The sequence below is a fragment of the Mus caroli genome, unplaced genomic scaffold (genome assembly GCF_978045245.1).
Source record: "Mus caroli unplaced genomic scaffold, Mus_caroli_1 scaffold_4, whole genome shotgun sequence".
NCBI classification, from domain to species: Eukaryota; Metazoa; Chordata; class Mammalia; order Rodentia; family Muridae; genus Mus; species Mus caroli.
In genome coordinates, this window is record NW_028227259.1 from 69265833 (window position 1) to 69287851 (window position 22019).

General features: G+C 44.6%; 1 protein-coding gene across 15 annotated transcripts in view; it reads left to right on the top strand.

Moving 5' to 3' along the window:
* The first annotated feature begins 8169 nt into the window (after nucleotides 1-8169).
* Limch1 (LIM and calponin homology domains 1) overlaps nucleotides 8170-22019 on the top strand; it is a 331238-nt gene continuing 317388 nt past the window's right edge. For 7 of the 15 annotated variants that reach the window (XM_029477939.2, XM_029477940.2, XM_021162641.3 and 4 more), the window contains exon 1: nucleotides 8179-8373. In XM_029477939.2, the coding sequence (XP_029333799.1) occupies nucleotides 8278-8373 (96 nt within the window). In that variant the 5' untranslated portion in view covers nucleotides 8179-8277. Of the gene's footprint in view, nucleotides 8374-22019 lie in introns of all 15 variants that reach the window. The other 8 variants (XM_029477930.2, XM_029477931.2, XM_029477934.2 and 5 more) reach the window with 3 other exon arrangements.

Genomic DNA, 22019 nt, shown 5'->3' on the forward strand with positions numbered 1-22019 from the left:
GGTCCCTCAGCTATCTAGTCTCTGGTTTTTAGTCACCCAAGCAGTGTTGGGTCTGGATTCCATCTTGTGGAGTGGACCTTGAGTGAAGTCAGATATTGGTTTGTGCCACCATTGAACTAGCATATTTGCAGGCAGGACACTATTGGAGATCAAAGGGTTGTGGCTGGGTTGGTGTTTACCCTTCTCCTTTGTAGTGTTCCGTACCTTCCTGTACCAAAGATGCTAGCACATAGGTGTGAGGCTCTAGGTAGGCACCAGACATCTCCACGTTTAATGAGTCACATAGGTGCTGTCTTCAGCAATAGGGCATTGTTGACAGTTTGTGGAGAGCAAACTGTGGTCTTGTCAACAGCCTGGGTCATTTGGGGGCCCCCATGGGACCTCTCTGACCTACTTTGTTATAGTGTAAACTACTATAGTATGGTGACAGGGAGAAAGATGACTAATGTCGGCTCAGGGGATCAGCAAGTCTTCACCACAAAGGTAACATTGAACTCAGTCCTTGGTGAGCAAGAAGTTTAGTAAATACTCGTTTACATCCAAGGATAGATCTTCCAAATCTTGAACATGCTGGAATTTAGAGTTGTTTGTGACAATCATTTCATTTGCTTCATTTTATGTCTAGTGGTTGTTCTGGCTTTATTTCAATTACCTTGATAAAGCATCTTGGCCAAAAGCAATTTAGGGAGAAGATGGTTTATCTTCTCCCTAAGAGCTACAATTCCATGTTATAGCTCATCACTGATGGGAACTCAAGGTAGGAACTCAAGGGGCTAGTGGTATACCCACAGTCAAGAGCAGAGAGAAATGGATGCGCCCACACTGCTTGCCCTCTCAGTGCTTTCTTCTAGCTCTCTCTTGTCTTAAATAGTTAAGTACTCCTGCCTATGGAATGGTTCTCCCCACAGTGGGCATGGTCATCCTACATCAATTAACAAGCAATACCACAATTCACAGTCATGCCCCAAAAGCCAACATGATCTAGACAATTCCTCCACTGAAGATCTTTCCTCTGGTGATTCCAAGTTGTGACAAGGTTGTGACAAGTTTGTAATTAAAAACTATTATAGCGGTCATACCTATCTTGATTATAATGCTATTAATTTATCGTTATTACTCACTTATTACTGAGTGGCATCTTAGAACATAGGTACTTTAGGAATAAAATTGAGACTCAGGGCTAGAGATGCAGCCTCTGCATCCAATCCCACGCACTGCATACACTGGCCCAGTGGCACGTGCCTATAGTTCTGGCACTTGGAAGATGGAGGCAGGAGGATCAGGAGTTCAAAGTTCATCTCAACTACGTGATGAATTGGAGTTCAGTCTGGACCACATAAAACCCTGTTTCAAAATCAAAATGAGGCATTGAGGATGTAGTTCAGTTTGTAGAGCACTGGGTTCAATCCTCCTCATGGCATAAACCAGGCACAGTGGCACATGCCTGTAACCCCGGCTCTGGGGACATGGAAGCAGAAAGATGAGAAGTTGAAGGTTAACTTTGGCTACATAGTGATTCTGGGCTAGCCTCAAGTAACTTAAGACCTTTCAAGACAGATTTGGGGTGGGAGGAAGACTCAGAGAGATTAAATAATATAGTAGTTAGTGTATTGCAATGAAAGACAGGGCTGGATTGAGACTCAAATGGGGTTGTTATGGAACGTACCTCTCAACAAATGCCACAGACCAAGGGCTGTAGCTTTTCTGCTTTGAAATTGCTGCCATGGGCTGGAGAGATGGCTCAGCAGTTAAGAGCACTGACTGCTCTTCCAGAGGTCCTGAGTTCAGTTCCCAGCAACCACATGTTGGTTCACATCTATCTGTAATGGGATCTGATGCCCACTTCTGGTGTGTCTGAGGACAGCTACAGTATATATATATATATATATATATATATATATATATATATATATATATATATTTCTTTTTAAAAAAAAGTTAAAAAAAAAAAGAAACTGCTGCCACAGGGCATTGAAACCCCACAATGTTTCCAGCCAGTTTCTGAAAATGTCAGGGACACTAAGGATCGGCCATTGTTGCAATATCAGGGATCCTTTGCCAGTTGGCTCAAGGACCTCTGGACAGGCTTCTCTTCTGATTGGCCCTGCCTCCTTTGTTAAGGCAGTTTCATGTATGCTGGCTTCAAACTTCCTAGGTAACCAAGAGTGGCCTTGAACTCCTAATTCTCCCATTTCTACTTCCTGAGTTCTGGGATAATAGGTGTGTAATACTGTGCTGGCTCCTCTCTGTTCCAAGTCAGTTGGCGTCTACTGACTCCCTCCATGTTTTTGCTTGAGGAAAATTTCCTAATTAAGTCCTCACACCTGAAAATGCTCCTCAAAAGACCCAGACTATCATACCGAGTTTGACCTTCAAATCTGTGCTTTAACAAGAACTAAGGTTGTATCTAAGCTAAGACTCTTGGAAAGATACATCAACTTTTGTGAGCTTGCATTAATCTGTTATATCTCAGTTATGACACCAAAACTCTGAGCAAAATGGACATTTTAGACTATCAAAATGAAAAAAAAAATCTGTTCTTCAAAGGATGCCACAAAGAAAGCAAAAATTAAGGCTACAGATGGGTCTGCAGTTAGGAGCGCTTACTGCTCTATCAGAGGACCAACTTTGATGCCAGCATCCATACTGGACAAATGAGAAATGTAACTCTAGTTCCAAGGGGTCTGACATCCCCTTCTGGCCCCCATTGGCACCCATGTATATACACATACACACATGACAAAAAATATTTTTAAAGAGAAAATTCAACACATAGAATGGGAGAAAATATTTGGAAATCATATATTTGTAATAGGGATTTGTATTCAGAATATGTTAAGAACTCTCATATCTCAACAATAAAAGAAAACATAATTAAATTAATATATGTTTTTGAAAAGCCAGGCATCGTGTTGCAGACCTGTAATTCCAATACTTGAGATGCCAAGGCAGGTGGATCATCATATGTTTCAGGGCTGACTGAGCTATGTGATGATCCATTAAAAAAAGGTGAAGAGAAAGACAGACAGACAGACAGACAGACAGACAGAAAGAAAGAAAGAAAGAAAGAAAGAAAGAAAGAAAGAAAGAAAAGGAATAGATACGTCTCCCAAGGAGATGTGTCACTGGCCAATATTCATAGGAAAAGATACTCATTGTCATTAGCATTAATTTAAATGCAAGTTAAAACCAATCATCAAAGACTGAGGATGTAGCTCAGTTGACTGAAAGTTTGCCTAGCACTTGAGAAACCCTGAGTTTGATCCCCAGCAAGGAAGCATAAACCAGGCATGGGGGTACACAGGCCTGCTCAGGAGGCGGAGCCAGGAGTGCCCTTGGCTTTACAGGGAGGTGGAAGCCAGTGTGAAATACAGGAGAGTCTGTCTCCAAAACAAAGTGTTACATTCCATTTCATATATACTGGCATGGTTACAATAAAAGTCTGGGTTTAACACAGGGAGCATGTTGTTAATCTTAACACTCAGGACGCAGATGCAGGTGGATCTCTCTATGACTTTGAGGTTAGCCTGGTCTACACAGTGAGTTCCAGGCCTGTAAAGGGCTTCTTGGTGATACTGTGTCTCAAAAAAAAAAAATCTCTGAGTGGTAAGGACACAGAGAAACTGGAACCGTCTTGTGATGCTGGTAGGAATATAGACTCGTGTCGATGTAAAGGAGAACTGTCTGGTGGTTTGTTAACAAGCTGAACATTAAGTCATCTTGGCAAATACACAAGAGAAAACATATTTCCATACAAACACGTGCACATGAATATTTATAAAAGCAGTATTATCAGCAAACCCCAAATGAAAACAATACGAATGTCCAAGTCATGATCAGATACACAGAATGAACGCTAACACAGTGTCAACGCTTTTGGTACTAGAAAGGAATGGAGTGTGGCTGTGAGGGTCTACACCACCCCTAGTCCCAGTTACTAAGCAGACTGAGGTAGTAGCATCCCTAGGAATTTGAGCCGGTCTGGAGAACATAGTGAGGTCATATCTCTTGAATAATTAAAAGAAGACAGAAAATTGACAAAATACTGATATTTATACATGCCGTAACACTGCATGGATGGGTCTTAAAAATATTTCAAGAAGCCACATATGAGAGGCTATGTATTGTGTGAATCAAATTATTAAATTAATTAAATTAATTAATTAATGCTAGGACTGACCTGGGTATAGGCATAATGTTTTTGTACACTGTGTTAAAATTTATCCTTGAGTTATTCAAATACTGATTTCTCTGCCCTCATTTTCTTATTTCAATTCAGTCAGGGCATTGTAACTTATACCAAGACTCTCCTGTCTCAAGTTTGTGTAAACAATTCTTACCATTTACTCTTTGTCTTGTCAATAAGTACTGATCACCCAATAGCTGGGCAGAAGAGAGAATAGGGTAGGACGTCCACCAGTGGAGGGGAGAGAGAGAGAGAGAGAGAGAGAGAGAGAGAGAGAGAGAGAGAGAGAGAGAGAGAGAGAGAGAGAGAAAGAAAGAAAGAAAGAAAGAGAAAGCAGCCAGGAGGATGGGGATTTGGAACCATAAGGAAGGGGTCCGCAGAGCAATTGTGGAAACACATCTGAAGCCCAAGGAGTGAGACGGATAATAATAAGCAAGTATCCCGGGCTGGGGCTGGGAGGTAGCTATATTAGCATAGGAGGTTAAGGTAGATCATTTAACTGTTCAGCTATTGAGGTATAGCTTGAAATAAATCTTGGTTTCTCTGTGTGTTTCTGGGGAGCTAGTATAAGGTGAAGAAATACAGCCACTGGATGATGCACTGCTCACATCTATATTGAAGATAATTCTTCTACACCTGGGGCTTTGTGCATGCTAAGCACATGCTCTACCACTGAGCTGGACATGCTAAGCACATGCTCTACCACTGAGCTGGACATGCTAAGCACATGCTCTACCACTGAGCTGGACATGCTAAGCACATGCTCTACCACTGAGCTGGACATGCTAAGTACATACTCTACCACTGAACTGCAGCTCCAACCCTTTGTTATTTTCAGGTCCTGCTATGTAGTCCAGGCTTGCCTCAATATGTATCTCAGGCTGTTCCCAAACGTGCAGTCCCTGTGACTTAGCCTTCCTGATGCTAGGATTATGGATGGGCACTATCATAGTGACTTGGTCAAGAGTCTGAATACTCACTTAGATGTGTCATCTAGGTCACCGGATTCCTTTCCCTCTTCTTCATTTAAAGCCCATGCTGGCAGTTCAATGTCAGTGCACTGGAGTTGTTTTATGAGCTCTTGTGTTTATGTTGGTGTCTTTCTTCCTGCAGACAAGGTCCGTCCTCTTTGGACTGCATTCCCTTAGCTCTTTGCTGCTAGTGGCCCTTTTGAGATCTGTGTTGGCATATCTTCCCCTCCCTCTGTTTTGGATGGCAGGATGCAAGGGTCAGCTGGCCTGTATTTAGCACTAACTAGGGACTAAATGATTCTGTCTTTTTGTATTTAGTCACCATGATGCTGCTGGATGGCTTGAGGCACAAATGTAAGGTGGTCTGAACAGGGGTGGAAAGGAAGTTGGTCATGCTGCTATAGCAGGCCTAGAGAAAGGCTGTCTGAGTGCATGTCCTAGCTTCCTCATGTCCCCGGGTTTCTCACGTCAATGGGAACAGGACTAGAATAAAGTTTGGGTTGGTTACCTATTTGTATTGCAATGAGACCTGTGCTTTGCTCCATTCAAATGCCATATAAGTAGTTTTCAAAGTTTATACACTATAAGTCACCTGGTTCCCAAACAGAGAACTGTGCTTCAAGCCTGTTTTGGGTTCTATCTCTGTGTTGTAGTGGCAGAATTCTACCCAAACTAAATTCAGACTATTAACAGATGACAGATTTAGCTATGGTAAATACTTGCCTACCTCTAGTCACCCTCAATGACCTCTTACCAGCATCCATTCAGAGAGATAGATCCACTGGCTTTGCGTCAATCAAGAGCATTGTATTGCATAAAAGTTTCCTCTGAGATTGCAATATTATATCCTGTAGGGAAGCTCTTTAAGCAGGAAGGTAACCAACTCAAAGTAGCTTCAGGAAGTCCCTGAAACTGACCAGATTCACCAGGCCCTGACCTGGCAGAGTAAGCAATAAACACTGAGTATCCCCCTAAGAAGAGCAGAGCCAAGCAACAAAGAAGATTCTCCAACAAGCAGAGCTGCAAAGAAGAATCCAGACCAGGCCAGCTGCCTAGAAGAAGCAGGGGCCAGCAGAGCTGCCTGGAAGAAGTTTAGATCAACTGAGGCACCTGGAAAGGGTACTCTTCACCCATTGAGCTGCCTGCAGGCTGTGCCATGAGCTCTAGGTTCCCAACTTTGTGAGCTGTCACCCATGCTGGGGTGAGCTTTAGTGATACAGTTGTCTTTGAGTCCTTTCTGCGACTGTAAGTAACGTCTCACCCAAATTCCTCTAAGTAACCCCAATGAAACTCATTGTTCACCAAGTTGGATTTGCGTTGTATCTCATCTGTCACAGGATCCATCTCTGGGGTAAGTAGACCTGTGGGTTGAGTCTTCCCAGGAAAGGTTTGTCACAACACCCTGAGCTTACTGAGCCACAGATGAAGTGACTGAGCAAAACTAAGGGGTGATAGAAGGAAGTGGGCAAAGGTGGGAAACCAGGGGGATTTACCATTCCTGGGCCTGAAGGGAGGAATGGGTCAAGAGGAGACAGGACCCAAGGAAAGAAGACATATGTTGCTTCAGAGTGGTGGTGTCAGTAAATCCTCAGGGAGACAACAGCGTAAATACCCAGTTTCCTTCTCCACTTGTCTCTCCTCTAGGCCTCTCCCAGCATGCTTGCCTCCCAAATGCACTGGTGCAGCCATTTCAGGAGCAACATGAGCAGCTTACTAAAAATCAACTGGCACCTTCTCTCCTCAACACAGGCCATCTCTTACCAGATAGCTCGTTCTACAACATCTTTTGATTCCCTTGTTTATTGTCTGCTCCCCAGTATGAATACTGGTATTGTGAATATCTAGAGAAAAACATACAGAGAACGGTGTCTCATATAGCTCAAGTTGGCTTGTGCAATGGATGACTTTGAGTTTCTGATCTTCTGCTTGCACCTAGTGAGTGCTGGGATTATGAGCTTGTACTTCCAAGGACATGATGCTGGGGACAGAAAGCAGGGTGAGCTGCATGTTGGGTAAGCGTTCTCCCAACTGAGCTATATCCCAGTCTAAGTGTGCGTATCTTGAAGGCAAGATCTTAGAATTGTGTCTTGCTGTGATGAAACACCATTATCAAAGCAACGGGGGAGGAAAGGGTATTGGCTTACATTTCCCTATCTCGCTGTTCCTCATCAAAGGAAATTAGGACAGGAATTCAAGCAGGGCAGGAGCTGATGCAGAGGCCATAGAAGGGTGCTGCTTGCTAGCTTGCTCTTCATGGCTTGCACAGCCTTCTTTCTTATAGAATCCAGGACCACCAGCCTAGGGATGGTGCCACCCAAAACGGGCTAGGCTCTCCCTCGAATTTTCTCAGTTAAGGTTCCCTTGTTTCAGATAACTCTAACATGTGTCAACTTGACATAAAACTAACCAGCACACATTTTAGGAGTTTTTTTTTGTTTTTTGTTTGTTTTTTGTTTTATCCCTCCCTGCCCCCACCCCATCCCCCATCCCCAATCCAGCAGTCCTAGGTTCCTAGCTTGGTGGTTGGAGAATAATAAGAGCTGAATAAATCCTTTGAATGAGTCAACAGGCTAAGGCCCAGGTAGCTTGCGGGGTGTCCCTCCCCTTTTAACAGAAAGATCTGGCAGTTGCCTTCTGAACACCTTAGAGTGCTGGGTCCGGAGCTGCAGCTCTAGGCCTCAGGTCTGTGGCTGGGAGGGACAGCAGGTGCCAGTCAGTCCTCCAGTTCTGCCGCAGTAGTGCTGTTTCCCCGCCCAGCTTCACCCAAGGTGCAGCCCGACCGGCTACCCAAAGTAGCCGGCTGGAGGCAGGACAAGCGGGGTGGCGGGCAGTGTTCCTCCCACGGTCCTTGCGTGAGCCCGGGAGGGACGCCCGGAGCTCCTGGCAGGTTATTTTTAGTTGGGGGAGGGGACGAAGCGGCGGGCCCGGGCGCCACTGGCTGAGGTGGCCACGGTGTCCTCCGGCAGTGCGCGCCGCTGTCCTCGGGGACCTGCGCTCGGTGGGGGCGGGGAAGGCGGCTGGAGAGCGCTGCGGGCGGGAAGGGGCGGAGAGCGCGCTCCTGCGGAGGAGGCTGTGCTCATCCCGGCGGCCGAGCGCTCCAGTACTCGCCGGGCTTCGCAGATGGCTTGCCCCGCTCTCGGTCTGGAAGTCCTTCAACCCCTGCAGCCCGAACCACCTCCGGAGCCTGCCTTCGCCGAGGCACAGAAGTGGATCGAGGTAGGTGCCGCCACCGGCGGGCGGCCTTGCAGGGGCGCCCCAAGCTGCTGCCCCGAGAGCAGCGACCTCAGGTCCAGCCTTCCCCCACTTTCGTGGCCAGCTTCCCCAGGTCACCCTCCGCGGCCTTCGGAAGGCTGAGATCCCCTGGCGTTGGGGCTCTGGGATGGTGGGCGTGAACAGGGGGGGACACTGCGGTCTAGCTGTGCGCCCAGGGGCAAGAGGCTGTCCCCTGAGCCTTCATCCCTGCTGCCTGCGGAGCTCGCAATCTCTGCTTGGTTTGCAAGTGCTGCTCCGGGAAGCGCAGTGCGAGCCGTAGCGCTGCAAAGGCTACAGGGGCTCGAGCTTCCAGAGCCCTTTGCGGGAGCCGTATTTCGCATTTCGGGGTGTCCCGCTCTCTGCTCCACATTCCCTTGGCCTCTCTCTTCGCCCTTCCGGAGCAGAGTTGGCAGTGTCACCACTGAGGTTCATACCCATCCAAGCCTCTTGGCTGTGTTCTGGCACCCGTTCAGGTGCAAGGATGGCGCAGAGCACAGCGTAGAGGGGAACCTGCAAGACCTAGTTGCGAGTGCCCTATCCGCAGACACGCTGCCCAGCTATCGGTTGTCCCAGAGACCGCAGGGTGGGCTGCAGCAGGCCGCGTACCGGGCCAGGTTGGCACATTTCACTTCTTAAATGGCTCGGTGGAAGGCCAAGGAAATCACTGGAGCTCTCGGCTCAGTCCAGGAAGCGCTCGCTGGGTGATCCTGATTCATGATGTCTATCTGCAGGTGCAGCTCAGTAGCCCTGCTATTCTGAAACAACCCGATCTTTGGGTTCAGGACGCGTGGAGGGCGAGAGTGGGAGAGGTGATTTGTGATCCACTCTTGGAATTCCTATGAACCACCTTTTAAAATGCCTTGTAGAAGAGGAATTTGGCCAAATGGCGCGCAACCCCCTTGGCCTGAGAGTTCAAAGGAGGATGTGTGCAGCTAAGTCCGTGACCAAGCAAGAATACGCTTCATAGAACTCAGATGGTCGCTTAGCGACCCCATCCCCACCCTTGGGACAGCCCAGGTCTCCAATGTTGGTAGGGTGATAGAACTATAGGGCTGCAGATTTAAACCTGCTGAGTGGCTGCAGAGGCTATTGCTATAAGGCTCAGCCACAGGCCGCCACCTTTCAGGGTCAACCAGCTTCATGGATGCAAAAAAGCTCCTTAGTGTTTGGAGCCATCTATTTAAAAACGGAACTAAGGAAACAGAATATATACCAGGCACCATTACTAAAAGTCAGAGCTGGCGTGTCTCTTGTAACTACCAGATGTAACTTACTACCAGATGAGAAAACGACGTTAGCCTCTTATTTTTGATGTAAGGCTTATTTTGATGGAAGGCTTGGAGCATGACAGGTGTTCTCTCTGAGTTTGGGGCTCACAGGCTCACTGGAGACGTTTGTAGACAGTAGTGGAGAGTTGTGTGACAGCCTCTTTCAACTTCTTGAATTTTCTTTGGGGAAAAATTAGCCTCTGTTTTCTCATAGGCATGTGATTTATTCCCAGTTTCTTTAATTGATAATAATATTGACACACATGTCCTGCCTTTAAAAGTGCGTTGTGCGTTGTGGTATAAACTCCATGCAGGATAGAATGCAAATCTGAATCTCACATCTCTGTGAATTTTGGAATATGTACATATATTTATTACATCTCCCTATAGATCAAAATATATAAAGATTTTTTCCTGTTGGTATTTCAGGCTAAACATTACACAGCGTAGAACATTAGCTTTCATATCAGCTGAGGAAAGGAAGAGACAGTTTAAGAAGGCAGCGCCGGGTTAAGCGCTAAACACAGTTTAGAATGACTCTTGATACTTTGCCCTTTAAACCAGTCAAAGACAGTGAAAACCCAAATGGTGTGCATGTGGCTTTAGGACCAGGCTGCCCGGCACGCTGCGTGTGCATAATTGAAGTGGCCTATCTCCTTTCCTCAGTGGAGTTGGATTTCATCAAAAGGGGAGTTTCCTCTCCTAAGCCCAGGCTGGGTAAAAAGGTGTGTGTGTGTGTGTGTGTGTGCATTGGGGGAGTGCTCAACACCCCCCCTTTCCCCTTCCCATTCTTGAAATGTAAATGCCACGTTTGCAAACTGGGAGGGGGGGCATAACAGATGGTTTTGCACACAGTTGCCCACTGAACAAAGATTCCTGGGCTAATACAGCAATAATGTGTTTCTTAGTGTGAGCCGCTTCCCGTGGGGATTCTTATCAGGAGACAATCGCATCTCCCCTTAGGGGCCCATTGTCTCTGGCAACATCCTCATTGGGAAGGGCTTTGTTTTTAGGTTTTGTTCCATTGGTGATTAAATTTCCCACAGGCCTTTTTCATTTTTTTCTTTCTGTGCAGTCAGGAATTTTTCAGAAAAAAAAAAAAAAAAAAAAAAAAAGAACACCAAAATGTTCTCCTGGGTGCGCAGGTTAATAAATAAACTTTGCTACTACTCTGTATCTTTAGTTCTGGGCTCCTTTGAGTTGGTCTGTCTAGAGAATTTACATTCTTAATAAGGCTCAGGGAGCAAGCTTCCGGACACAGGTTCTTAGCAAGGAATTTCTCAGCCCCGTAGCCTTGACTGTTTGAAGACCGTCTTACTGGGCAGGAAATATGGCTCAGAAGCCAGGCTCCTACCTCCCCCAACACCAGCTTCTGCTTCAGCTGCCAAAGGTGAACTGGATAATACAGCTGGGCTCAGTCCGGTCACAGACTGAGTAGGGACAGCTGGGTCACATATCCAGAGACTTTTCATGGTTGTAGGAGCAGCCAGAGAGTACCTTAAGTGGTGTTGGGGAGGGTCCTAAGGGGAGACAGTAAAGTTGAGGGAATAATTCACTCTCAGCAGGCAGAGGCAAGGCCAACTTCCTATTGAATTGCCTTTCTAGCTTATTTTCCTAGGGCAGTAAGCTGCACAGTGGGCCAAGAGGCCCAGCTTCCTAGCTGGAAGTCCTTGGGTGGGGACCAGGTCTGTCACTTCTAGCTGAGTGACCTTGGGCAAGCTGCTTTTCCTGTCCTTATGTTTCCAGATATTTTCTTTGAGAGATACCTCGAATTAACAACAAAAACAACAAAGGGGGTATTGTTGAAACATCTGTAAAACAGGACATTAAACAACACCTCACTTTGGAGGAGTGCCGCAGGATTTAATACGTGAATATATTTTAAAATGCTTTAGAATAGGCTTGGTGGTTAAAGCGATTGCCTGGTGAGTGCGTGGATTGGTATTTGGATCTGTAGCGCCCACCAGGTCCCATCTGTAGTTCCAGCACTGGGATCTCATGCTAGCTGGCTTATTAGACTAGCCCATGGCAGGGAGCTCCATGTTCAGTTTCGAGATGCTGCCTCAAAGAACAGTATGGGGAGTGATCCAGGAGGCCTCTTGATGTCAGTGTTGTGGGTCCATATATACAATCACATGCACATGCATGCACACACACACACATACACACAAACAACAAATCCATAAGACATGTGCATGTTAAGAAAGTACTTAGAATAGCACCTGGTACTGCTTGAGTGATGGTATCATAGTTACCATTTATACTACTGTTGCTGTTATTCTTGCTATTACCATCCTTGCTATGACTGTTGGTGCTATTGCTAATAGCAACTGAATTTTATATTGTTCTGTTTTGGTTTCACTCTTTTATTATCTTATTTTATTAATTATTTATTTATGTTTCAGTACCAGGAGTTGGGCAAGTACTCTCTCACTGACATAACATCCCTAGTCTTATATTGATGTTTTGAGACTGAGGCTTGCTAAGTAGCCCAGGCTGACTTTGAACTCTGGGCCCTCCTGGGATTATAGGCATATACCATAACTGCCTGGCACCAAGTCTGAGTTTGAAAGACATTCTTCAGAACTATAAGTTTCGAGTGTACATACTATAATTCAGTTACCTACTGATCTCACTTCATTATATTTTACTTTACTTAATGCTTGATCAAATCTAACTCCAGACAGAAGTTGACGCTATCTCTGTCTATTAATTCTGAATACTTGGGCTATCGATTAAGCTGATATTGCATGCTACTCTTGCTTGCTTTTTTTTTGTTTTGTTTTTTGTTTTTGTTTTTATTTTTTTGAGACAGGGTTTCTCTGTATTGCCCTGGCTGTCCTGGAACTCACTTTGTAGACCAGGCTGTCCTGGAACTCAGAAATCCGCCTGTCTCTGCCTCCCGAGTGCTGGGATTAAAGGCGTGTGCCACCACTGCCCAGCTCTTGCTTGCTTTTAGGGACAGAGGAGAGCCTGTGATAGCTTACCTATGAGATGACCTCACAGTCTACTAGGGCTTAGAAAATTACCCCTTGATATTAGGTTGAACATGTAGTTTTGTACTAAACACCAAGAAAAATCTTCAGTGCCTGTCCCCTGTAGACAGTCCAATACCTTAAACTGGAGATTGGCAAGTTAGAGGCTTATTTTTGACACCCCTTTCTTCTATGCTAGCACTGGTATTTGTTTGCAGGTAGATGATTCTAATATGCCTGGATCTCCTCTCCCATTTAATCTCTCCACCCACAACAATATTAATCTGTTCCAGTCTTTACTTTTCTTTTAAGTGACAGACACTTTCTGGAGGACCAGATGGCCCTTCAGTCGGATTCCACTTGATTTGGATTGGGAACAGGTTGCCAAGCCTTTAAAAGGGAGGGGCGGACGATTTCAGGCCAGCTCAGTGATCTCAATTTGAAAACTTTCTGGATCCCTTTAACTGAGTCATAGCATGCGCCTGGCTTTGTGGTGAGTGCAGCCCTCTTTGTAACCTTGCCAAGTTTCACATGAGTGGGAACCTCACTTTCCTAGGTCCTCAGGGGATGACTTTCTTTCCTTCCACTTTTATTGAGATCTGCTTCTGAAGGTTAAATACTCTGAGGGTATCTTAGCACTCTGATACTGGAAGGCGCCATATGGTTTGGCAGTAGGGGAAATTTATGAGTGGCTTTTGAGTTAATTTAGCATTTGGTGGCCAGTAACTACGACACTGGTGATATCATACTGTAAATTGTATAGTCATAGTTATTCAACTTCTCTGCCACTGTAAGGACTCTTATTATTATTATTTTTTTTTCAAATTGCAGTGAAGTTTAGGTTTGCAAATGTCTCTCCAGCTTTGCTTATGAGAGCTGGGGAGGAAAAAGAAAGCCCTTCTTAGCTGGATAGAGAAAGCTGATGTATAGCCCAGAGCAAGCAGTAGCTTTCTGAACAGTGACATTTAAGTAGTCTGTCTTGTTTGTATACAAGGGCTGCTGTGACACAAAGCTGTCACATGGTCGGAGAACAGTGAAGGCCCAGAGATTTGGGGAAAGGGGAAGTGGACAGGGAGGGGGAGCTGACACTCCTTGCTTCAGCGTCTCCCTGGAAACTGATTGTATCAAACAAACTAAATGGACAGACAGAGCTTTGGCCACGAAGAAGGGGGGAAGGGAGGACATTTGCTTCCAGCAGCTAGAGCTCTGAGCACCCTGCTCCTCACTGACAGATGACAAAGGACCCATGATGTCCACATCTGGCTTTGACTTCATGAGTGGCAGTCAGTGCTAGGTGGGACAAGGCAGCTCTGGAAGTACTGGAAATTGTGGGTTTCTTTTTCTCTCATTCATTAGGTGACTCTCAGGCAGGAGGCAGCATGCTAAGTATGCTAACACTGCTTGGGATACCAAGTTATAGCTATGAAATATTTACTATATATTGGCATTGGGTGCATCTTCTTTTCTTTCTTTCTTCCTTTTTTCTTTTTCTTTCCTTTTTTGAAGCTGAGACTTTCTACGTAGCTCTAGCTGACTTGGACCTTGCTATATGGACAAGACTGGTCTTGAACTCACTGAGATCTGCCTGTTTTTTGACTCCCACCTTACCTGGCAGAACACAAATTCTGTGTTTCCATAGTAGGTACTGTTGTTATCCCCACTTGTAGATGAGGGAGTTGAGGCTATGACAGATTAAGGGTCTTGTCCAAGAAGTAAATGGTAAATGTCAGAGGTAGGACAGGATCCTTTCTTAGACTTTACAAATATATGTCTATATTATATATTAGCATATATTATATACATTAATTATTAATACATGTTACAAATCTATATATTAGTATATGTTATAAAGGATGTGTTTATATATACACTATGTATGTTAGTATACATTATATATATATATATATATATATATTACAAGCATATTTCCACTTATCCAACATTTACAGACAAGGAGATTAGGCTTCTAGGAGTTGGGAAAGGCTCTCCTGATCAGTTTAATTCCATAGCCCTTGCCATTCGATTCCTTATATTTCCCTCACTTAGGACTGTACGCCTCCTGTAAGGACTATGCTTGACACAGTGCTGAGGTCCACCTCTCGTGTGCGAAGAGCAAGCGGATTCAGGAGCTGCGGCTGCCCAGATGAGCCTGTTCCCTTCAGCTTACAGTGTTCTTTGTCAGAACTCAGGGTTGCTCTCATGTGCACAGGCCGCCTCACTGGTCCCTAGTAGGTGGTGCTATCGAGACAGACAGGCTAGAGGGATCAGGCTGCTTCCCTGGCTTGCTTGCCTTCAGACCTTAACCTTTCAAAGGAATGAAGATGGAGTCTGAAGTGTTTTATGTCTGCTCATGGAGGTCATGGATCTCCTTACACTTTTTTTTTTTAATATTTTTATTACATATTTTCCTCAATTACATTTCCAATACTATCCCAAAAGTCCCCCATAGCGCCCCCCACTTCCCTACCCACCCATTCCCATTCTTTTGGCCCTGGCATTCCCCTATATTGGGGCATATAATGTTTGCAAGTCCAATGGGCCTCTCTTTCCATTGATGGCCGACTAGGCCATCTTTCGATACATATGCAGCTAGAGACAAGAGCTCCAGGGTTCTGGCTAGTACATCATGTTGTTCCAACAATAGGGTTGCAGATCCCTTTAGCTCCTTGGGTACTTTCTCTAGCTTCTCCATTGGGAGCCCTGTGATACATCCAATAGCTGACTGTGAACATCCACTCCTGTGTTTGCTAGGCCCCGGCATCGTCTCACAAGAGACAGCTATATTTGGGACCTTTCAGCAAAATCTTGCTAGTGTATGCAATGGTGTCAGCGTTTAGAAGCTGATTATGGGACGGATCCCTGGATACAGCAGTCTCTAAATGGTCCATCCTTTCATCACAGCTACGAACTTTGTCTCTGTAACTCCTTCCCTGGGTGTTTTGTTCCCAATTCTAAGAAGGTGCACAGTGTCCACACTTTGGTCTTCATTCTTCTTGAGTTTCATGCATTTATCAAATTGTATCTTATATCTTGGGTATCCTAAGTTTTGGGCTAATATCCACTTATCAATGAATACATATTGTGTGAGTTCTTTTGTGATTGTGTTACTTCACTCAAGATGATGCCCTCCAGGTCCATCCATTTGGCTAGGAATTTCATAAATTCATTCTTTTTAATAGCTGAGTAGTACTCCATTGTGTAAATGTACCATAATTTCTGTATCCATTCCTCTGTTGAGGGACATCTGGGTTCTTTCCAGCTTCTGGCTATTATAAATAGGGCTGCTATGAACATAGTGGAGCATGTGTCCTTTTTACCGGTTGGGACATCTTCTGGATATATGCCCAGGAGAGGTATTGCTGGATCCTCCGGTAGTACTATGTCCAATTTTCTGAGGAACCGCCAGACTGATTTCCAGAGTGGTTGTACAAGCTTGCAATCCCACCAACAATGGAGGAGTGTTCCTCTTTCTCCACATCCTCGCCAGCATCTGCTGTCACCTGAATTTTTGATCTTAGCCATTCTGACTGGTGTGAGGTGGAATCTCAGGGTTGTTTTGATTTGCATTTCCCTGATGATTAAGGATGTTGAACATTTTTTCAGGTGCTTCTCTGCCATTCGGTATTCCTCAGGTGAGAATTCTTTGTTCAGTTCTGAGCCCCATTTTTTAATGGGGTTATTTGACTTTCTGGAGTCCACCTTCTTGAGTTCTTTATATATATTGGATATTAGTCCCTTATCTGATTTAGGATAGGTGAAGATCCTTTCCCAATCTGTTGGTGTTTTTTTTGTCTTATTGATGGTGTCTTTAGCCTTGCAGAAGCTTTGTAGTTTCATGAGGTCCCACTTGTCAATTCTCGATCTTACAGCACAAGCCATTACTGTTCGATTCAGGAATTTTTCCCCTGTGCCCATATCTTCAAGGCTTTTCCCCACTTTCTCCTCTATAAGTTTCAGTGTCTCTGGTTTTATGTGAAGTTCCTTGATCCACTTAGACTTGACCTTAGTACAAGGAGATAGGAATGGATCGATTCGCATTCTTCTACATGTTAACAACCAGTTGTGCCAGCACCATTTGTTGAAAATGCTGTCTTTCTTCCACTGGATGTTTTTAGCTCCCTTGTCGAAGATCAAGTGACCATAGGTGTGTGGATTCATTTCTGGGTCTTCAATTCTATTCCATTGGTCTATTTGTCTGTCACTATACCAGTACCATGCAGTTTTTATCACAATTGCTCTGTAGTAGAGCTTTAGGTCCGGCATGGTGATTCCACCAGAGGTTCTTTTATCCTTGAGGAGAGTTTTTGCTATCCTAGGTTTTTTGTTATTCCAGATGAATTTGCAGATTGCACTTTCTAATTCGTTGAAGAATTGATTTGGAATTTTGATGGGGATTGCATTGAATCTGTAGATTGCTTTTGGCAAGATAGCCATTTTTACAATGTTGATCCTGCCAATCCATGAGCATGGGAGATCTTTCCATCTTCTGAGATCTTCTATAATTTCTTTCTTCAGAGACTTGAAGTTTTTATTATACAGATCTTTCACTTCCTTAGTTAGAGTCACGCCAAGATATTTTATATTATTTGTGACTATTGAGAAGGGTGTTGTTTCCCTAATTTCTTTCTCAGCCTGTTTATTCTTTGTGTAGAGAAAGGCCATTGATTTGTTTGAGTTAATTTTATATCCAGCTACTTCACCGAAGCTGTTTATCAGGCTTAGGAGTTCTCTGGTGGAATTTTTAGGGTCACTTATATATACTATCATATCATCTGCAAAAAGTGATATTTTGACTTCATCTTTTCCAATTTGTATCCCTTTGATCTCCTTTTGTTGTCGAATTGCTCTGGCTAGGACTTCAAGTACAATGTTGAATAGGTATGGAGAAAGTGGACAGCCTTGTCTAGTCCCTGATTTTAGAGGGATTGCTTCAAGCTTCTCACCATTTACTTTGATGTTGGCTACTGGTTTGCTGTAGATTGCTTTTATCATGTTTAGGTATGGGCCTTGAATTCCTGATCTTTCCAAGACTTTTATCATGAATGGGTGTTGGATCTTGTCAAATGCTTTTTCCGCATCTAACGAGATGACCATGTGGTTTTTGTCTTTGAGTTTGTTTATATACTGGATTACGTTGATGGATTTCCGTATATTGAACCATCCCTGCATCCCTGGGATGAAACCTACTTGGTCAGGATGGATGATTGTTTTGATGTGTTCTTGGATTCGGTTAGCAAGAACTTTATTGAGGATTTTTGCATCAATATTCATAAGGGATATTGGTCTGAAGTTTTCTATCTTTGTTGGGTCTTTTTGTGGTTTAGGTATCAGAGTAATTGTGGCTTCATAGAATGAGTTGGGTAGAGTACCTTCTGTTTCTATTTTGTGGAATAGTTTGTGAAGAACTGGGATTAGATCTTCTTTGAAGGTCTGATAGAACTCTGCACTAAACCCATCTGGTCCTGGGCTTTTTTTAGTTGGGAGACTATTAATGACTGCTTCTATTTCTTTGGGGGATATAGGGCTGTTTAGATCATTAACCTGATCTTGATTCAACTTTGGTACCTGGTATCTGTCTAGGAACTTCTCCATTTCATCCAGGTTCTCCAGTTTTGTTGAGTATAGCCTTTGGTAGAAGGATCTGATGGTGTTTTGGATGTCTTCAGGATCTGTTGTTATGTCTCCTTTTTCATTTCTGATTTTGTTAATTAGGATGCTTTCCCTGTGCCCTCTAGTGAGTCTGGCTAAGGGTTTATCTATCTTGTTGATTTTCTCAAAGAACCAGCTCCTTGATTGGTTGATTCTTTGAATAGTTTTTCTTGTTTCCACTTGGTTGATTTCACCCCTGAGTTTGATTATTTCCTGCCGTCTACTCCTCTTGGGTGAATTTGCTTCCTTTTGTTCTAGTGCTTTTAGGTGTGTTGTCAAGCTGCTAATGTGTGCTCTCTCTAGTTTCCTTTTGGAGGCACTCAGAGCTATGAGTTTTCCTCTTAGAAATGCTTTCATTGCGTCCCATAAGTTTGGGTATGTTGTGGCTTCATTTTCATTGAACTCTAAAAAGTCCTTAATTTCTTTCTTTATTCCTTCCTTGACCAAGGTATCATTGAGAAGAGTGTTGTTCAGTTTCCACGTGAAGGTTGGCTTTCTATTATTTATTTTGTTATTGAAGATCAGCCTTAGTCCATGGTGATCTGATAGGATGCATGGGACAATTTCAATATTTTTATATCTGTTGAGGCCTGTTTTGTGACCAATTATGTGGTCAATTTTGGAGAAGGTACCATGAGGTGCTGAGAAGAAGGTATATCCTTTTGTTTTAGGATAGAATGTTCTGTAGATATCTGCCAGATCCATTTGATTCATAATTTCTGTTAGTTTCACTGTGTCCCTGTTTAGTTTCTGTTTCCATGATCTGTCCATTGGTGAAAGTGGTGTGTTGAAGTCTCCCACTATTATTGTATGAGGTGCAATGTGTGCTTTGAGCTTTACTAAAGTTTCTTTAATGAATGTGGCTGCCTTTGTATTTGGAGCATAGATATTCAGGATTGATAGTTCCTCTTGGAGGATTTTACCTTTGATGAGTATGAAGTGTCCCTCCCTGTCTTTTTTAATGACTTTGGGTTGGAAGTCAATCTTATCAGATATTAGAATGGCTACTCCAGCTTGTTTCTTCATGCCATTTGCTTGGAAAATTGTTTTCCAGCCTTTCATTCTGAGGTAGTGTCTATCCTTTTCTCTGAGATGAGTTTCCTGTAAGCAGCAAAATGTTGGGTCTTGTTTGTGTAGCCAGTTTGTTAGTCTATGTCTTTTTATCGGGGAGTTGAGTCCATTGATATTAAGAGATATTAAGGAAAAGTAATTGTTGTTTCCTGTTATTTTTGATGTTAAAGTTGGCATTTTGTTCTTGTGGCTGTCTTCTTTTAGGTTTGTTGAGGGATTACCTTCTTGTTGTTTCTAGGGCGTGGTTCCTGTCCTTGTATTGGTTTTTTTCTGTTATTATCCTTTGAAGGGCTGGATTCGTGGAGAGATAATGTGTGAATTTGGTTTTGTCGTGGAATACTTTGGTTTCTCCATCTATGTTAATTGAGAGTTTGGCTGGGTATAGTAGCCTGGGCTGGAATTTGTGTTCTTTTAGTGTCTGTATAACATCCGTCCAGGATCTTCTGGCTTTCATAGTCTCTGGTGAAAAGTCTGGTGTAATTCTGATCGGCTTGCCTTTATATGTTACTTGGCCTTTTTCTCTTACTGCTTTTAGTATTCTATCTTTATTTAGAGCATTTGTTGCTCTGATTATTATGTGTCGGGAGGTATTTCTTTTCTGGTCCAGTCTATTTGGAGTTCTGTAGGCTTCTTGTATGTTCATGGGCATCTCTTTCTTTAGATTTGGGAAGTTTTCTTCTATAATTTTGTTGAAGATGTTTGCTGGTCCTTTGAGTTGAAAATCTTCATTCTCATCCACTCCTATTATCCGTAGGTTTGGTCTTCTCATTATGTCCTGTATTTCTTGGATGTTTTGAGTTAGGATCTTTTTGTATTTTACATTTTCCTTGATTGTTGTGCCGATGTTCTCTATGGAATCTTCTGCACCTGAGATTCTCTCTTCCATCTCTTGTATTCTGTTGCTGATGCTCGTATCTATGGTTCCAGATTTCTTTCCTAGGGTTTCTATCTCCAGTGTTGCCTCATTTTGGGTTTTCTTTATTGTGTCTACTTCCCTTTTTAGGTCTAGTATGGTTTTGTTCATTTCCATCATCTGTTTGGATGTGTTTTCCTGTTTTTCTGTAAGGACTTCTACCTGTTTGATTATGTTATCATGTTTTTCTTTAAGGATTTGTAACTCTTTAGCAGTGTTCTCCTGCAATTCTTTAAGGGATTTTTGTGCTTCCTCTTTATTGTCTTCTGCCTTTTTATCAGTGTTCTCCTGCATTTCTTTAAGTGTGTTATTAAAGTCCTTCTTGAAGTCCTCTATCATCATCAGGAGATATGCTTTTAAATCCGTGTCTAGCTTTTCCGGTGTGTTGGGGTGCCCTGGACTGGGCGAAGTGGGGGTGCTGGGTTCTGATGATGGTGAGTGGTCTTGGTTCCTGTTAGTAAGATTATTACGTTTACCTTTCGCCATCTGGTAATCTCTGGGGTTAGTTGTTATCGTTGTCACTATTTAAAGATTGGAGCAGAAGCTGTGTTCCACTCACCAGCAGTCCCAAAATCCTGCGGCGGGGGTCGTGGGTAGCTGGCGGGTGTCAGGCAACCCTGCGCTCCCACTACCCTGGCGCTGATCCGGCCGGGTGAGGCCTGTGGCCCTACTCAGGCCGGTTTCTGCTTCCCTAACTAATGCAGTCTCAGGTCCCGCGCAATTGGATTGGAGCAGAAGCTGTGTTCCACTCACCAGCAGTCTCTAAATCCTGCGGCGGGGGTCGTGGGTAGCTGGCGGGTGTCAGGCAACCCTGCGCTCCCGCTACCCCGGCGCTGATCCAGCCGGATGAGGCCTGTGGTCCTACTCAGGCCGGTTTCTGCTTCCCTAACTAATGCAGTCTCAGGTCCCGCGCAATTGGATTGGAGCAGAAGCTGTGCTCCACTCACCAGAAGTCTTAAGATCCTGTGGCGGGTGTTGTGGGTAGCTGGCGAGTGTCAGCAGACCCTGCGCCCCAGCGGCCCAGGTGCTTTTCTGACCGGAAGAGGGTTGTGGCCCTATGTAGGCCGGATTTCTCTCTCCCCAACCAGAGCAGTCTCAGGTCCCGCGTGATTGGACTGGAGCAGAAGCTGTGTTCCACTCACCAGCAGTCCCAAAATCCTGCGGCGGGGGTCGTGGGTAGCTGGCGGGTGTCAGGCAACCCTGCGCTCCCGCTACCCCGGCGCTGATCCGGCCGGATGAGGCCTGTGGTCCTACTCAGGCCGGTTTCTGCTTCCCTAACTAATGCAGTCTCAGGTCTTGCGCAATTGGATTGGAGCAGAAGCTATGTTCCACTCACCAGCAGTCCCAAAATCCTGCGGCGGGGGTCGTGGGTAGCTGGCGGGTGTCAGGCAACCCTGCGCTCCCGCTACCCTGGCGCTGATCCGGCCGGGTGAGGCCTGTGGCCCTACTCAGGCCGGTTTCTGCTTCCCTAACTCCTCCTTACACTTTTATCTTCGGTGCTGGACTGTCATGGGCATCGAGTGCACAGTCTGCAAGTGCGTGTGGCATTTGGGAATGGAGAGAAGGTATGGACTTCTCTACCCTCACACCCCCTAGTGAATTCAACTGGAAAAACCATGCCTGTGTGGTCTGTATGGTATGTTCTTCAAATTCGATTGAATGGGGTGTGGGGGGAGGGAGACATCTTTGGTCAGTCCTGGCATGTTCCAGTGCTGGTGGCATACTGCCTCTTTC